The sequence below is a fragment of the Medicago sativa genome, chromosome 8 (genome assembly GCF_051527215.1).
Source record: "Medicago sativa cultivar Bolivia chromosome 8, Bolivia_mono, whole genome shotgun sequence".
In the NCBI taxonomy this organism is placed as follows: Eukaryota; Viridiplantae; Streptophyta; class Magnoliopsida; order Fabales; family Fabaceae; genus Medicago; species Medicago sativa.
In genome coordinates, this window is record NC_140756.1 from 85,925,390 (window position 1) to 85,941,865 (window position 16,476).

The 16,476-nt window shown below is 33.4% G+C and overlaps 3 protein-coding genes across 3 annotated transcripts; 2 read left to right on the plus strand and 1 right to left on the minus strand.

Annotated features, from left to right (window-relative positions):
• The first annotated feature begins 1,996 nt into the window (after positions 1–1,996).
• Positions 1,997–5,454, plus strand: LOC146902638 (putative polygalacturonase). The gene is made up of 6 exons (XM_085731528.1): positions 1,997–2,125; positions 2,680–3,000; positions 3,344–3,464; positions 3,745–3,919; positions 4,013–4,083; positions 4,571–5,454. The coding sequence occupies exons 1-6, from the start codon at positions 2,120–2,122 to the stop codon at positions 5,254–5,256; spliced, it is 1,380 nt and encodes a 459-aa protein (XP_085587654.1). The 5' UTR covers positions 1,997–2,119; the 3' UTR covers positions 5,257–5,454.
• A 1,048-nt stretch (positions 5,455–6,502) lies between these two features.
• On the plus strand, positions 6,503–14,580 carry LOC146902639 (transducin family protein / WD-40 repeat family protein). The gene is made up of 12 exons (XM_085731527.1): positions 6,503–6,868; positions 6,963–7,081; positions 7,966–8,120; positions 8,520–8,608; positions 8,714–9,260; positions 9,550–9,708; positions 10,532–10,689; positions 10,877–10,956; positions 12,649–12,757; positions 13,640–13,714; positions 13,799–13,984; positions 14,353–14,580. The coding sequence occupies exons 1-11, from the start codon at positions 6,638–6,640 to the stop codon at positions 13,964–13,966; spliced, it is 1,890 nt and encodes a 629-aa protein (XP_085587653.1). The 5' UTR covers positions 6,503–6,637; the 3' UTR covers positions 13,967–13,984; positions 14,353–14,580.
• A 445-nt stretch (positions 14,581–15,025) lies between these two features.
• On the minus strand, positions 15,026–16,363 carry LOC146902640 (uncharacterized). Its single transcript, XM_085731529.1, has 3 exons — positions 16,280–16,363; positions 15,987–16,107; positions 15,026–15,899 (listed from the first exon to the last, which is right to left on the minus strand). The coding sequence occupies exons 2-3, from the start codon at positions 16,075–16,077 to the stop codon at positions 15,253–15,255; spliced, it is 738 nt and encodes a 245-aa protein (XP_085587655.1). The 5' UTR covers positions 16,078–16,107; positions 16,280–16,363; the 3' UTR covers positions 15,026–15,252.
• Positions 16,364–16,476: the final 113 nt, after the last annotated feature.

Below are 16,476 nucleotides of genomic sequence, written 5' to 3' on the forward strand. Positions count from 1 at the left end.
TTTCATATTGATTTTTTTAAACTACTATGATTACGATTTCAAAATCAATCAATTTTAATTTTTCATGTTTGGAGAAGTGTTTTAAAAGAATTGTTTTTCCGTAGAAGTCAAGGATGAAACGAATATTGTGGAAATAATTAAATATGGAGTCATTTTTAAACCATTTGTGATTATAAGTTTTAATAATATAATGGATGCTCCTTTAAAAAAAAGAATGAATACAAAGATATGGCGTTGAATAAAACATTAACATTTTTTTCTAAAAAAATTTAATAATTTAATAATCATTAATTAGAATATTATTTTTAATAATAGTATGAATTCATTTAAATATTTCATAAGGATGAAGGAAATAAAACTAAAAAAAAATCAAATACATTATACACTAACGCAAGGTCTTGTTTTTGTTTTTTATTTATACACCCATTAATTAATTAACTTTGTCCACTCAAATATCTATTTTGTGTTGTCTGTTTTAAATAAATCAAAGGAGCCAAAAAAACAATTTTTTTTGGTATCTACAAAAGAAAATAGAAACATGAATAGAGATTCGGTCAAAAACAAAGAATATAGAAAAAAGCACCAAAAGAAAAATTTAAAAGAAAATATGAATAGAAAATAGCAACATAAGAAATCACAATAAAAAGTAACATGTCATTAAGAAATAAACAAATAAAAGAAAAGAGAATGGAGTTGAAAACAATGATTTTTTATGGGAGGAAGATGTAGATGAAAATAATGAAAAACAAATTGTCTCTATATATAGGAAAAAAAATCATGTCATTATCAATTTTGATTGGCTCATGAAAAATAAATGAGTCATTGATCCATTTTGATTGGCTAACAAAAAGTAAATGATTCAATATCCATTTTGATTGGTTGATAGAAAAACATTAAATGAGATGAAGAGCAAGAAGATGTCACGTGTACTATCGCTTATAGAGGTATGCTTTTGTATTATATAAAGATGATGATTATAACTTATAAGAGCAAGTATTTAATAAATCAAATCTTCGTACTTAAAAGTAAAGATACTTGTTTCCATAAAAAAAAGTTTAGATATTTGCTATCGTAATTTTCCTTAACAAAAAGTATGATTTCACTATCATTTATTAGAGTTTTTCAAGATCATTTATTAATCCTCTCTAAAAAAACAAAGATCATTTATTAAAAATATTTTTAGAAAATAATCTTAGACTTTTCTTTTAGGAGTTTTTTTTACTAAAGGCAAACGTTTTTTTTTTTTTTGACTAAATCATTTCTTAAACTTTACCATTTGAAAATAATAACTTTTCAAATTTTTGATAAGAAATTTAATTATTATTCTAAATCTTAATGATTTATACATTTATTTTATTTTACCAATATAGTGTTGAAAGAATTGGTAGCATGAACATCTCTAAAAAATGCGTTTTTAATTTGAAAATTGAATGCACATCATATATTTACATGACCTAATCTCGCGAGAAAGAGTCGGTAGCATAACATATGTAATAAAAAACGCGCTTAATTTGAAAATTGAGCGCGAATCGGACTCGCATGGCCTAATCCCGCAAGAATGTCCTAAGGCGCGAAATATAGTAATAGAAGCGAGTTTGAAAAAAGAAAGTTTTTCTACGACTCAAATGTATCTTTCGCACATCTTCACGAACTAATCTCTCAAGTTAGTTATAACCACGACGAGCCGCAAACACTCTTCCTCAATGATTTCAACTTTGCTACCTTTCCAGAGTTGAATTCGAGTGCAAAACTTTTACTTAAACCGTAAGAGACGTGAATCATCGTATCCAAACGCGATCGGGTGTTTATTAATTCATTTAAGCTAATCAATTAAAGAAAATTTTTGTTAAAATTTCAAAGATTTCAAAATACATAAACATCCAATATAATACATCAGATTACAGATGTCATAGGGGAAGTAACCATTAATTCTCTTCTCTTCTGTCATTTACATGATTAATGCTTATAATATTCACTCCCTCACATAAACTTCTTTGTCTCTCCTCTCTCTGCTTCATCTTCACCTCTCTCTCTCTCTGCAGTTTTTTCCTTTTTGTTTCTTTGGTCACTACTTTTATCTCTACTCTCCCTCTTGTCAGAGAGACTTTGACCCGAGAACATGCTAGTAAGTACGTTTCTCTGCTTATTTGTTTTTTCATTGCTTTTCTTTTCACAACTATGAACCAAATTCATTTTTCCTTTCATCCACAAAGGGTTCAATTCTATGCTATTATTTATATTTATTTGATTCTATTTGAATTTGGTCTTGTTCCATTCACAGTCAACATTAGCCACTGTTGATACCAGCTTCAGTTAAAAATCTATATGATCTGATAAATTTGCGAACTTTCATTTGAATTGGTATTCTTCAAAAAATTTAATGGTTTCGATTCTCAACTATTGATCAATTGTTTTCAATTCATTAAGAACTAGTTTCTCATTCAATTCAATCCCTGAGCATTGCTTTATTTCATTGTTTTTGCTACGAACTCCTTTAATTTCTGCTATATTAATTGTTGGCTTATGAATCAATTGAAATGAATTATTTTTAATAAACGAAAGAAATAATCCCTTTGTCTCTATGAACTATTTGATTTTCAACTGTTGTGTAAGAAAGATATCTCATGAGGTGATAAGGATAATTCAATTGTTTAATTGTGTTCTTGAATTTACTTTTAGGTGGCATTGGTCTTGCTGCTGCTGGCATTGAGCAATGAAGTGAGAGTGAATGGTGAAAGAGGAGATAGGCAATGTGGGTTCAATCCATCACTGAAGCCAAGACCACACAGTGTATCAATTTTGGAGTTTGGTGCAGTTGGTGATGGTAAAACATTGAACACCATTGCATTTCAGAATGCCATCTTCTATCTCAAGTCATTTGCTGATAAAGGTGGTGCTCAGCTATATGTACCCCCTGGAACATGGCTTACTCAAAGTTTCAATCTCACTAGCCATCTTACCCTCTTTTTGGAAAAAGGCGCGGTCATTATCGGATCTCAGGTATTTTATTTACCTTTTGCATCTTTTTTTTTTTCACTGCCTTTTGATTACTGTCTTTTATGTATATAGAGATAGAGATATAGTACATATAACATACATGTTTCAATCTACGGGTTAGTTACGTGTGTAGCACGGAAACTTCAGATTGATGGTATGTTCGGTGTTTGACACTGACACATGTGGTTTTATTCAATTCAATTAAACCATTTTCTCAAATTATTACCAGTTTCGATGTGTCAGTGTCTTGTTTGATGTCATTATCTGTGTCAGTGCTTCATAGTTACATACAAAGTGGTTTTTCTTAATTTGACTTGGCATTTTACCTGTGATTTTCATTTGATAGGATCATTATAACTGGGATGTTCTTGGTCCTTTACCGTCTTATGGCCGAGGACTTGAAGTTCCTGGAGGAAGATATCAGAGCTTGATAAATGGATACATGTTACAGGATGTGGTCATAACAGGTTTTTCTTTTCCCTATTACTACTGGTGTTGTCAAATAGCGGCGCTATAGCATATTAAAATTTGAACAAATTACTATTGTTCCACTATACGCTATTTAGCACAAACTTCAAAGTGTTGTGAAATACCGGCTATAGCAGCATTATAACATTGTAGTGTGGTGGACTTTGAACACACCACTATTTTTCGCGATCCCTGATGGATAACACTGACTACAACTTTCTCTGTGCTTCTTAATGGTTTTTGTGGCCTAAACTTTGATATCTTTATGGACATTACCAGGTAACAATGGAACCATTGATGGCATGGGATCGACTTGGTGGGAATCATTTAGCTCTCACTCCTTGAACTACAGCCGTCCTCATCTGGTTGAATTAGTGGCATCTACTGATGTGGTAGTTTCAAATCTGACATTCTTGAACGCTCCTGCGTATAACATTCACCCAGTTTATTGCAGGTATGTTCTTTGCTACTTCTAAACACCACTTAAATAAGTAGTATTTTCAATAAAATGTGTAATTGATTTGCGCTTATATTTGTTGATATGCAGAAATGTACATATTCATAATATTTCAATCTTTGCTCCTCCAGATTCTCCTTATACTGTTGGCATAGTCCCAGGTTAGTCACATATGGTCAACGATTTCATATCAAGTAGTAGCATTTTAGTCATTGGAGTTGTAACAGTTGGTTAATTTTGTTTTTTTTTACCAAGAGTTGGTTGATTTAGTCCCTTTACAAAATAGCAATTTACTCACTGAAATTAAACAATGTCAATCAATTTAGTCATTTTTTCCAAATGTAGCACAAAATTTTAAAGGCTTTACACTTATTTTGATGCAAGAAGAGATTATTCAAGTCACTATGTAGGTATTTCGTTACTTTCAACGGATGTTAACTAACGAGATATTTGATTGAAAGACTAAATTGATTGATGTTCTTTAATTAAAGGTCCAATTTACAGTTTCGTAAATTTGAGAGACTGAATTAGTCGACCATTCCAATTTCAAGGACTGAAATGCCGACTTATTTTCGTATCTGATCCACTTTGTGAAAATTACCTTGTTATTCTAAATATACATTTTCTTATTACACTTAATATTTTCAGATTCTTCTGATCATGTTTGCATAGAGGATTGTACCATTGCCACCGGCTATGATGCAATTGCCCTTAAAAGCGGTTGGGATGAGTATGGAATTGCCTATGGTAGGCCTACTGAGAATGTACACATCAGAAGGGTGCATTTACAAGCATCTTATGGCTCTACTCTTGCATTTGGTAGTGACATGTCAGGTGGAATTTCAAATGTCTTTGTAGAACATGTTCATCTCTACAACTCAAAAGGTGGCATTGAGTTCAGAACTATTAGAGGAAGAGGTGGTTATATGAAGGACATAATTTTATCTGACATAGAAATGAAGAATATATATACAGCAATATCAGCCACAGGTTACTGTGGTTCTCATCCTGATGACAAATTTGATCCTAATGCTTTACCCCTTTTGGATCACTTTATTTTCCAAGATATAATTGGAACAAACATAACGATTGCTGGAAGCTTTGCTGGACTACAAGAATCTCCATTCACCAACATATGCTTATCCAATATAACCCTGTCTGTAAATTATGCTTCCTCCACTAGTTGGGAATGTTCAAATGTATCTGGATTTTCAGATTCTGTTCTCCCTGTACCTTGTCCTGATCTTGATAGCCCTTCAAATTATTCCTCATCTTGTCTCTCCATGTTGAGTATGAAAGGGAAAATCGCGGTGTCCGGCTCGGTGTCGATGTAAAGGTGAATAGCTTGTATCTAAAAAATCAGATTAAGTCATTAAAAAAAAAGTCAAATTCATTCCAATAAGACATTAATTTGGATTATTCATTATTTCAGATTTTCATTCTTGCATGCTGCAAATAGCACATTTTTTGTACAGGTTTATTTCTTCATTCATGTGTAATGAAATTTTGGTTATGTCCACAGAAGGACTCAATTTCATAGTTTCTATTTACTGTTGCGTTATTCCATGGGATTTCACTTTAAAGCACGCAGTGGAATTGAGTGATTTTTAATCAAAGAGAGTTGGGTTAAGAGTTTCCTTTATATATGAGTAGATACATAAGGCAGAAAAAAACAGGGAAAAAAAATTAAAATACGAACAAGCTAATTAATTATAAGCAAGTCCAAGCTTGTTCCTAGCTGTCCTTGAGCAGGAGAGAGGTACTAATATATCTCTAATGTTTGTCCTTAAACTGAATATTCAATGCATGCAATTAAAGAGAACAACAATATCACAATGGATGACAACTCTTTTAAGAGTTTTAAGACATTGCATTCTCACGACTTAATTTGAATCCATGACTTCTGGTTAACATGATAAAACCTAAACCTGTTTTCTCAAACCACTTCTTCTCCTCGTCGATTTTAACAAATATGTTTAAGTATGTTAAGAAAATTAGTTATGCTATGGCTAATGAAACTCACTCGTACCTATGATAAATTTGCTGTCAAAACTCATCCATCCACTAGAGCCACCACTAGAGGTTTAGTCGTATAGTCTCAATGCATAAGATTAGAAAGGGGATAGTTTTGCAATATTCGTGTCAATCAAAATTCAAAAACGTCCTACATAAATTTAGTGAGACCCGTATGATTTTAACTAATAGAAGAGTGTTAAAAAGTATATTCCTAACATTTTTCAAATAATATTTTTTTAAAATCACTAGTGCATTTTAAAGTATCATTATTTCTGCTCTCTCTTTTTCCCATTTCTCTCTTTCTACTCTAAATAAGTCAAACCAAACACAGCCTTAAAGTTGGAACTCAAAAGTACTACATTTTTATTTGGTTTCCTTTCTTTTTTTTCTCAATAAAAATATAGTTACACAATTTCAATATATATTTGAAATTTTAGAAGTTTTTTATTCAGTTACACCCCCATACACTTATAATTGGGCCTAAACCTAGCTACGACAGTTATAAACCAACCCGGCCCATTATTGTTTTCCCTCTTTTCTTCTCTTCTCTACTCTCTACTCTGCAACCTCTTTCTTCGTCCTTCGAACATAACTCGCCGTCACCACCACCACCTTAGAGTGTCGTCTCCGTCATCATCATCCCTAACTGGTTTCCCTCTCCGCACCGTAGCTTCTTCTTCACCAACTCTTCCTTCTGCTATGGCGGCTTCAGCAGATATCAGAGGCATTTTAACCGCTTTCAATCCTTCTCTCGACTTCTTCGCTATTTCCACTGGTGACGGTCGCATTAAGATATGGGATGCTCTCAAGGGTCAAGTTCAGACCGAGTTTGCAGACATTACTTCAACTCATGAAACCAACATATTTGACCAAAAAGGACATCTTTCTGTTGATTATACTTGTATCAAGTGGTTGTCTTTTCAATCAAAGGTACTAGGGACCGACCTTCCTTGTTTACATTATTATGTCTTTGAGTATTTTATTTTATGAATGATAGTGTGAATGAATTATTTTGTTTTTGCAGAGGAAAAGAAAACATTCATCATCCTCATTGTTGCTGCTTGGAACTGGTAGTGGTGATGTTTTAGCACTTGATGTTTCTGCTGGTCAATTGTCTTGGAAAATCAATGATTGTCATCCTGGGTAAGTAAGACATAAGATTGCCTTAACTTTTGTTATTATAGTATTTTAATCGATATTGACTCTTTGGGTTTTGCTAATAAGTGTCCTATGTGTGCAAATTTTAAGAAACCTAATATATGAATATTGTCTTGAAAAAAATACGAGAATATAATAAGTGTAGCATAGATGAGGACATGAGGTTGTGTGTCGGATGTGTGGTAAGACTAGATGGAATAAGATTAGAAATGACAACATTAGAGAGAGAGAGTTGGGGTAGCACCTATAGTAGAAAAGATGGTGGGAAATAGTCTTAGGTGGTTTGTGCATGTAGAGAGAAGAGCTGTAGATTATGCAGTAAGGAGAGTACATCGGATGGAGGATATTCAGTTCACTAGAGGCAGAGGAAGACCTAGAAAAACCATAAGAGAAACTAATAATAAAGATTTAGAGATTAATGAGTTGGATCCAACTATGGTTCATGATAAATCCCTATGGCGTAATTTTATCCATGTACCTGACCCCACTTAGTGGGATAAGGTTTGGTTGTTGTTGTAAGGAATTGAATGCGCCACTTACAAGACAATATTTCTATGTTTTTGATTTCTTAACACGTGCGTATTTGTTAGCAAAACTGTTTTTTTATTGTGTTACAAATCCAACTAACTATTTCACTAACTACTATTAATAAGGGTAGTTCAGTAATTGAAACACATTTTATCATAAGAATTATTACACCCCATGATTTTGTTAAGAAGTGTGCATAATCTTAAGCGAAATTTAATATGAGACAGATGGAGTAAATTATTGTGATTAATAAGTTTAATTTCTGTGTTACATGAAAAGTTAACATTGAGTTCCCTTGTCTCGCCTCTTTCTGTTATTCTTACTATTCAATTCGAATGCAGAGGTGTCAGAGCCATTTCGTCTTTGGCAAATGGATCAACCTTTTATACTGCAGGTGTGGATGGAATGGTATGCGCAACAGATTTCACGACAGGAAAACTGCTGGAGAAATTTAAAGCCTCATCAAAGGCAGTATCTTGTATATCAGTTTCTCCAGGTATGCATCCTTCACAACTTTTGCAGAATTCTTGTTTTTTGTGTGGTAGGAAATGAAATCAATGCATTGCCGCTGGGATACTAACTGAATTGATCTGTACCTAACAAATTGTATGCAATGTGTTGTACAATTTGATTGACCTAGAATTTGTTTTACCCTCATGTGCATTTTATTTGAAATTGGCATTGCAAATTTAATTATGCAGTCATTGTTATAATTAGAATGAGAAAGAGTTTTTCCTTTTTGCTCCATGTTTTTGTTGATTGGATGTTAAACTATAAACAAAATTTCCTGGTCAAAAGAGCTTCAGCGAGGCATGGTTAAGATGAATCTGCAATGTGTAGGTAATATTATAACAATGATTTCTGATTTTGGTAATTTCCCTTTTACTTACATCAGATGGGAAGAAGTTAGCTACTGCAGCAGCACAATTGAAGATTTTCAATTGTTCTAATAAAAAAAAGATTCAAAAATGCTCTGGTCATCCTGTAAGTTTAATATGTTTTTCTCTTTTCATATACTCCGTGCCTTATTTTTTTGTGATGCTTTTGTTGTTTGTATAATAATTTTTTTTTTTTTAATTTAACCATCAGGGATCTGTTCGGTGTATGGTCTTCACTGAAGATAGCAAGTATATCCTCTCATCTGCTGTTGGTGAAAGATATGTTGCTGTTTGGAGTATAGATGGCTCTAAAAAGCAGTCAGCTAGCTGTGTTCTTGCAATGGAGCACCCTGCTGTCTTTCTTGATAGTAGGTGTATTGATAAAGGGGAACATGATGAGGCTGGCATATGTGTTTTGGCCATATCAGAAGCTGGTCTTTGTTATTTATGGTTTGGAAATAGTATTGAAGAACTACGAAATGCAAAACCCACAAAAATCTCATTATCTTCGGAAGACATGTCCACAAAAAATTACAAGGGTGCACTCCCCGCAATATACGCTGCAAACTTACAAAGCACCCAGAAGCCGGCTTCTGGGCAGGTTTTTCTTGTTTACGGGATGCTTGTAAAACCATCATTTCAAAATATTCTAGTGCATTCCGGTGCAGATGTAAAGTTGAGTGTCTCCCGTGATGGTGTTCTTCTTCCAAAGAGCCAATCTCGTGTCAAATCTAAAAACAGGACAGATGTACAAAGAGGTGAAGACTTTCTTTGCCTTTGATTAACTCTTTCTGACAAGCATTCTCTTATTTTGATTATTTTTGTGTTTGTCAGGATTAATCATTTGAAAAGCTTAACCTATTGGGTGGAAACCCAAAAATGGTTTTATACTTCTTATATTTTCATTTTATTATGCTTGGTTTTTTGCTCATAATCTTTTCATTTGATATTTAAATTTATCGCATAAAATAAGTTGATCTTCTAGTTCTTAGTAATTGATTCCTGATCCTATTTTAGGTTACTAACTGTTGTTCTATATTTTGACAGTAACTGCCCTAGACCGTGCTAATGCCGAGGATGCCTTGCTTCCAATTCCTAAAGTTTTTGATTCCCGTGAGAAAGAGGAATCATTTCAAGACTCTTTGGACAAGGATGTGATGGATGATTTGTTTACAAGTGGTATAGCTGATTCTATGGAGATAGATGGTACTTAATCATTTTTTTCTTGTTGAAGCATAAATTTTCGATGTCTGTATGTATTCCTATTGGCTTATTATATTTTTGTGCTAAATAACAAATCAAAAACTTTCACTGTTTTCTAGAAAATTGAAGTTGTGTATGAATAGAGTTTATGTGGCTAAATTAATACTAATGTGGAAATTTCACTTGTCTTCTAAAAAACCACGCTGCACGAATTGATGAATCCTACATAGATAGCACATAGGTGGGCGAGTCTATATATTGAAATTGCAAAGGCCACGTGCAGTATGATCTCAATGCACCTCATTAACTTCTTGGAATTTGTATTTGTGTATCACACATAACTTTTTCCCCTATATTTTTGTCTATTAATATAAACAAAATTCTTGTGGACAATCTTTTGAATGACAATTTGATGCTACCTTATGTTTGCTTAAAAGAATCTTGTTTGTGAATACGGCTTGTGTTCAACTTTATCTGTTATTTGATCTAAGAGAATTGCAATAACTGAACCATAAAACACCTATTGAATGATCTTATAATTTTAAGGTTAACAACATAGTGTTGACCTTTCTATTACAAAATCAAGGAATTGAATTGTTTGTCAATTACAGTTCTTTTTAGCACGTACTAGTCAATGGGCTAGCAGCCTAGCACTTATTGCCATTGCTTCTGGAATTGATTTATTGTCATTTCCACTCATCAAATGAGATATACTTTTATTGCAATTTCCCTTCTGCATATTCATGCTGCTCAGTTGATAACAGAAGATGGATTGACACTTTACCCCCTTGCTTTGCATAATCTGTTGATTTACCAATCTGTGCAGATGGTATTGTGCAAAGTGAGACTAATATAATTAGCATGGAGGACCGGATGAGATCACTAGGATTGCTTTACAGTGAGAGTGATTGTGCATCAAAATTTGAACTTTGTTCTAAATTGTTAAAGGGTATTGATCTAGAATCTACTCTTCCAAAGAAGAAGGTTAGTTATCAGTCAGGGTTATTGTCATCTGATATTAATTTTGATTCCACCTGTTCTGTTTTTTGTAAAAGAAATCTGTTCTTTTATCTATTTGTTTTTTGTTATCACTATAATTATGTTTATTATCCATTGTTTTTAAGAATCATGGTAATCATTTATGCACCTAAATTTATGATGCATTTATCAGGTAAGAGCAGCTGTTTTGTCTATGGAACCAAGCGAAGCATTCAAGCTACTGGAAGTGTTGCTGGCTATATGGCAATCAAGGTTTATTTTCTTTTCTTCTACTTTCTCCTGTAGGTGTTTTGATATGATGAATGCTTTCAATATCCTCTTGTTTGCTCCTAATTATGGGGAATGTGTTTGTTCCTAATTTTATTTTATTGCAACATTAAAATGACCAACACTTACTCTAGGTTTATGTTCACTTCTCTTATGGTTGACATTTGCTTTATTGGGTCCCTTACCTAGTAGAAATCGAATAAGTTAGCATAGAATTTTGATTACAATTCTAGGAGGATTTGATACTACAGCTAAATTTGGCTTCTTTCGGTTGTTTTTTCTCTCAAATGAAGGGATCTCTGTGGCATATTATATCATGGTCATTAAAAGATAATGTTATTGAGGGGTAAATTCAAAAGATTGAGCACTTTTCTCTGTAGCAATTTAACTTCATTTGGCCCATTTGTTGTTTTGAGTGGTAAATTCAAATGTAGGGTAAATTTATTGAGCCGACGGAACAAATTCTTCAGATCAGGTTTTGATGTTATTGACGGGTAACCCCTAGTAAGTTAGGGAAGTAATTAGGGGAAATGAGGCATGTTGCCTACAAATATAATAAGGAATTGAGTTGATGAGGGGGTTTTCTTGTCATTTGAGAGAATTCAACTGTGTGACTACTAGACCCTCAAAGTTCTGTAGAGATTTCTGTTTGTTTTGACTTAGTTTGCTAGAAGAGTAAAGGATACTACAAGGCATCTTAATTGGGTTCAGATAACCAAGTTAGTTTAATTACTTACTAATTTGGTGGTGGTCCTGGTTTTAGTTGCTGTCATATCAATATATAATTACATTTCTACAAGCTGCTGCCACATTCGGATTTCATGAGGATTTTGGTTGCTGTCACAATTGTCTGGTTGTTTGTCACATGTCAGTATTGGTCAAATAATCACTGAGTAGCCTTTTGTTTGTAGTCGATAGTGATGCACTGCAACACCAAAGCTAACCTCTCTCCTCACATTCACTCAATCTAGACTCCTACCTTTGTTGTGGATACACCATCTTGAAGATGGTTCCAACTTCCAAGATTCGATTGAAGGAAGGGAGACTTATCGGTGACTCATGAATGTAACTCAATGGTCAATAATTTTAGCTTATTCAAGTTCCTGAGAAGAAGAAGCTATTTTTTGCTGCACCGACATTGAGAGGGGATGCTTTCAGATTATTCACTTTCATTGTTTTACAGTTTTACTAGCAAGAGATCAACTTAAATGCCACATGTTGGATCTTCAGAAGGTGGTGCTCCGGCGGTTGCCACTAAAAGTTTGGGTTTGTCTTCAAGATTGAAGATCTTGGGAGCAAGAAAACAATCGTGAAGATGAAATTTCTAAAGATTAATAATAACCATAGTGTTGTGGAAGCAGAATAGAATCAGGCCTCATTTCCTTTAGCTTCCAAATATGATAATTGTTAGATAGATATATTAAATAGAGGCAGAATCGTAATCAAGGCTTCATATGGTTGATATCTTCTATTGCACTATCTTCAGTTTTTCTCACAAGAGACCGTTTACTTTTTTTTTTTTTTTTGACAATTAAATGATATTGTCTTGATTGTCGAATTTAATGATATTTTTCGGTACAGATTTCATTTTCTGTGAGTGGCAATATTCATTTACTTCATAAAGAAATCTTCATTTTTCATTTACTGGTGACTTTATAAATAATTCTTTACTGACAGGTCGTCTAGAAGAGAGTATGTGCTTCCATGGATGTATAGCATTTTAGTTACCCATGGTCATAATGCTGCTGAAGAATCTGTAACACATATGCTTGATTCAGTGTACAAGGTATCATGGATTAAGTTCGCTTCTCTCATTTACATGCTTGGTATTGGCACCTCAATTTTAAATTTACACTGAAAAATTCAAATATTAATTATCCTTACTCTAATTTAGGTCTGCATCTTTTTCCATAATTCCTACTTGTGAAATTGTGATGGATGCTTCATTGATGTCCTAAATTGATAGATTCTACTTATGTTGAGTTTCATTATATATGGACACATGAAGACTTGAAAAATAGTGAAATGACCAAAGGATCAGTTAATTCAACATGGTTTATCTTGACACTGTGTAAACATATCTGAAAGCAATTATGCCTTAATTTCGTAATTTTTTTCCGTTGTTCTTTTTCTAACATGCATGGTACATGTTTGTTTACATTTTTAACAAATGCTGGCCAACCAATTTTAGTTTCTTTTTGATAATCACTGGCCAACAGTGCGGTAACTCTAACACCTGATATTGCTTAAAGTGCACTAAGGTTGCTTTGCACATTTTATTTTTACATTTCCTGTTCAAGAACAAAACTTGAAAAAGGCCATTATAACATATTTTTTGAAATAATGTTCCTCTAGCATTTTCTTTGGGATAGGCAATAAAAGCATGATTTTAGAAACTAATATATTATCTGATTATATTTGTTATTCAAGTTTTGTGTTGGAGCTTGGCAATAAGAGTAAAATTAGGATATGAATGAGGAATGATGGCATAAGTTTGTGATTGGTAATTCTTGTTCATATGTTTTTTTAGATAAAATTAAGGGTATTTTGATTTGTTTCTTTCTTGTCTAGCTTGCTTCTTTTGTTCATTTTGATTTTCCAGTGATTCCTGTCTCAGTTCAATACGTGTACTGTTTGAGAAATTCAATTATTGTCTTCCATTTTTCAGATTACAAATTCCAGAGGGGCAACTCTTCAGTCTCTGTTGCAATTATCAGGTCGTCTACAACTGGTGACATCACAGGTATAGTCACATTTTCTAAAATTAATTTGGCCATCTGGTGAATGTTTATTGGATTTGTGGGGCCTCATTTGAATATGTTTTCAGATTGATAAGGCTTCTCAGAGAATAAGCCATTTGGTGCATGATATCCAAACAGAAGAAAGTGAAGACGAGGCTGAATTTTATCAAGAGGATGAAGATGGTGAAAAAGATGGTGAAAAGGACGGTGAAGAAGATGATGCATCTGAAATAAGTTCTGACAATGAAAACTAGCCTTCCTTTTATTTGAAGGTATTACAAGAGGATAAGTTCTCATTTGTTATGCAATAGTTCTTACAAAAATTGGTAAGCTGAATGTGGTTGGATAGATATGACTTTAGATGGAGCCAGGACCTTGAAACTCTACCAGGATTTAGTATGGAATTTCTAAACATGCTTAAATTTTTGCTGATTTTGTTTTTCGTAACCTATTGCCAAAAAGCCTTTACCATGATATTATTCATGGCTTTCCCCCTCCATCTTATGCAGTATATTTTTAACTGAGATATGTATTATACTGTATCACGAATCATGATGTTTCTGGTTCCAAGCTATTATATAAGATCATATATGCCTAATGTTTGGAGGTTTTAATTTACTGTTTGTGTTCTACATTACAGATTACGAGTTCCCAATTGTCCCATTTGCGGCTGACAGAGGTTTGGAGGAAGAGAGAACAGATACTGGATTCCAACCAGCTTTTTGTTCACAATTTTGTTTACTTTTGTATGATCTCTTTCTTGAACATGGCCAATTGTAATGATAGTTATTTTTGCGGTGTAAAACAATTCAGAAAAGATACTTGTTCCTTATATTTGTTGTAAGGAAAATGCTGATTTGCGCGAAAACAAGCCACAAGAAAGCGAAGAATTGTACTGCCACCGCACCTTTTGCTTATTGTTGAAGCCAAATTATTTTTTATTTTATGTTGTATAAAAAGGAAACAGACATTTTCTCCGCTTTCGTACATCATTAGTTCGTAAAGAATAGCAATCCTCTTGTTGTAATTTAGCAAGGACAATGAAAGTTTGCATATCTCTCTTCTAGTGACATACACTACCGTAATTGGATATACAAACTCATCAGTCATCACTCATCAGAGAATGTATATCTCTCTTCTAGTGACATACACTACCGTAATTGGATATACAAACTCATCAGTCATCATCACTCATCATAGAATGTAAAACCTCGTGTTTGATAAGTATTTCAGAAAATGACATAAATTCTTCTATTTCTATCTAGTGTCAACCTGAGCATGTTTCTGTTTTGCGAAATTCAGGAAATTGCATGTTTACATATGAAGTGCTTTTTTGCTTTGACGAAAGGAATCATACAGTACAAGTTAATAAGCACAGAAGATAGGGATATTATTCTTGTTTTCCCTTCTTACGTCTCTTGCAAACTAAAAAGTATTTTTATTTTGAATGATACTATGTCACAGAATCATGATATTGGAAAGCAAATTAGACCTTTACTTTTCATGTAGTGTCTCTCTCCTCTATGTCTAAGGCACTATACTAGACTATGGTACATGCATTGGGATTGTCATCGCTGAACATGGCTGCTATATCTACATTGTTGTCATTGTAGTCTCCACTGTAGTGTTCTATATAGTTGTAATGTGTGTGCCATGATGGTGATCTAACACATTCATATTCAGTGATATGAGATGATGGCATGTATGTATTGTAACTATGTATGACATTCAATGGTTGGATTTTAGATGGCTCTTGTAGAAAAACAGGGTCATTATGGTATAATCTGTTTCTATGGTCAACATAGTTATTCCCAGAACCAATTCTGTTAACATGGTTAGGCCGATGATGGTGTAACATATGAGCCTCTTCTGCATCTTCAGTTCCTAGATTGTTCTGCCACTGCTGTCTTGCATTGTGCCATGTAGGTGTTGGTGATGATGGTGTTGCCTCAACCATTGGTTCTGGAAAGGAGGTTCCTTGAGCTTGTGGAGCTGGAAGATTTTCTTTTGGTTTTGGTTTTGATGGTTTAGAATCTTTAGATGAAGTTGTAAGTTCAATATTGGAACAAATAATGGTGGCATTCTTCTTTGCCTTCTTCTTAATTGCTTTGACAATATTTTCTGGATCTGCCCATCCAATAACTGTTAGCCTTTGTCGATCGAAGTCAACGAGAAGATCATGTATACCTGCAAAACAACAAGTTCACAAAATAGTTGGTTGATGTTGCTGGTGTGTTATTAAGAAGGAAAATCTTGTAAAATTAATATACCTACCATTGATGCCATTGAGTGCTTTCTTGATCTTCTGCGCACATCCGTTACAATCAACTCGGACTTGTATCGTTGTGACTCGAGGTTTCTGCATTTGATGGATCAGCCACTCTTACATGGGATGCTTGCAATATGTTTAAATTCATCAAAACCATAATTAATCACACAAAAAAGAAAGAAAAGTTGATAAAAACATATATATATATATATATATACATATATATATATATATATATATATATATATATATATATATATATATATATATATATATGCATGGAGTTTTAGGGCCTTACCTGGGACTCGTAAACCATGGAGCTGTAAAGTTAGAATAATCAAGAGAAGTTGTTTTTATATTAAGGAATTGGATTATGGATGAAGAATGTTTTATGGAATATATTTATACATGCCTTACACGGTTAAGGAATGTGTAAAAGGCAAGATATGTGAAAAAACAAAAACGAATCTTTGGAAGGGTAGAGACTAGAGAGAG

What these genes read in the sequence shown, in the direction of transcription:
- LOC146902639 (XM_085731527.1), top strand. Translation starts at nt 6,638, where the DNA reads ATGGCGGCTTCAGCAGATATCAGAGGCATTTTAACCGCTTTCAATCCT. An exon ending in ATCAATGATTGTCATCCTGG is followed by an intron (nt 7,082 to 7,965) that starts GTAAGTAAGACA and finishes ATTCGAATGCAG; the next exon opens with AGGTGTCAGAGCCATTTCGT. An exon ending in CTACTCTTCCAAAGAAGAAG is followed by an intron (nt 10,690 to 10,876) that starts GTTAGTTATCAG and finishes TGCATTTATCAG; the next exon opens with GTAAGAGCAGCTGTTTTGTC.
- LOC146902638 (XM_085731528.1), top strand. An exon ending in CGGTCATTATCGGATCTCAG is followed by an intron (nt 3,001 to 3,343) that starts GTATTTTATTTA and finishes TTCATTTGATAG; the next exon opens with GATCATTATAACTGGGATGT. An exon ending in ACAGGATGTGGTCATAACAG is followed by an intron (nt 3,465 to 3,744) that starts GTTTTTCTTTTC and finishes GGACATTACCAG; the next exon opens with GTAACAATGGAACCATTGAT.
- LOC146902640 (XM_085731529.1), bottom strand. Translation starts at nt 16,077, where the DNA reads ATGCAGAAACCTCGAGTCACAACGATACAAGTCCGAGTTGATTGTAAC. An exon ending in AGCACTCAATGGCATCAATG is followed by an intron (nt 15,900 to 15,986) that starts GTAGGTATATTA and finishes GTTGTTTTGCAG; the next exon opens with GTATACATGATCTTCTCGTT.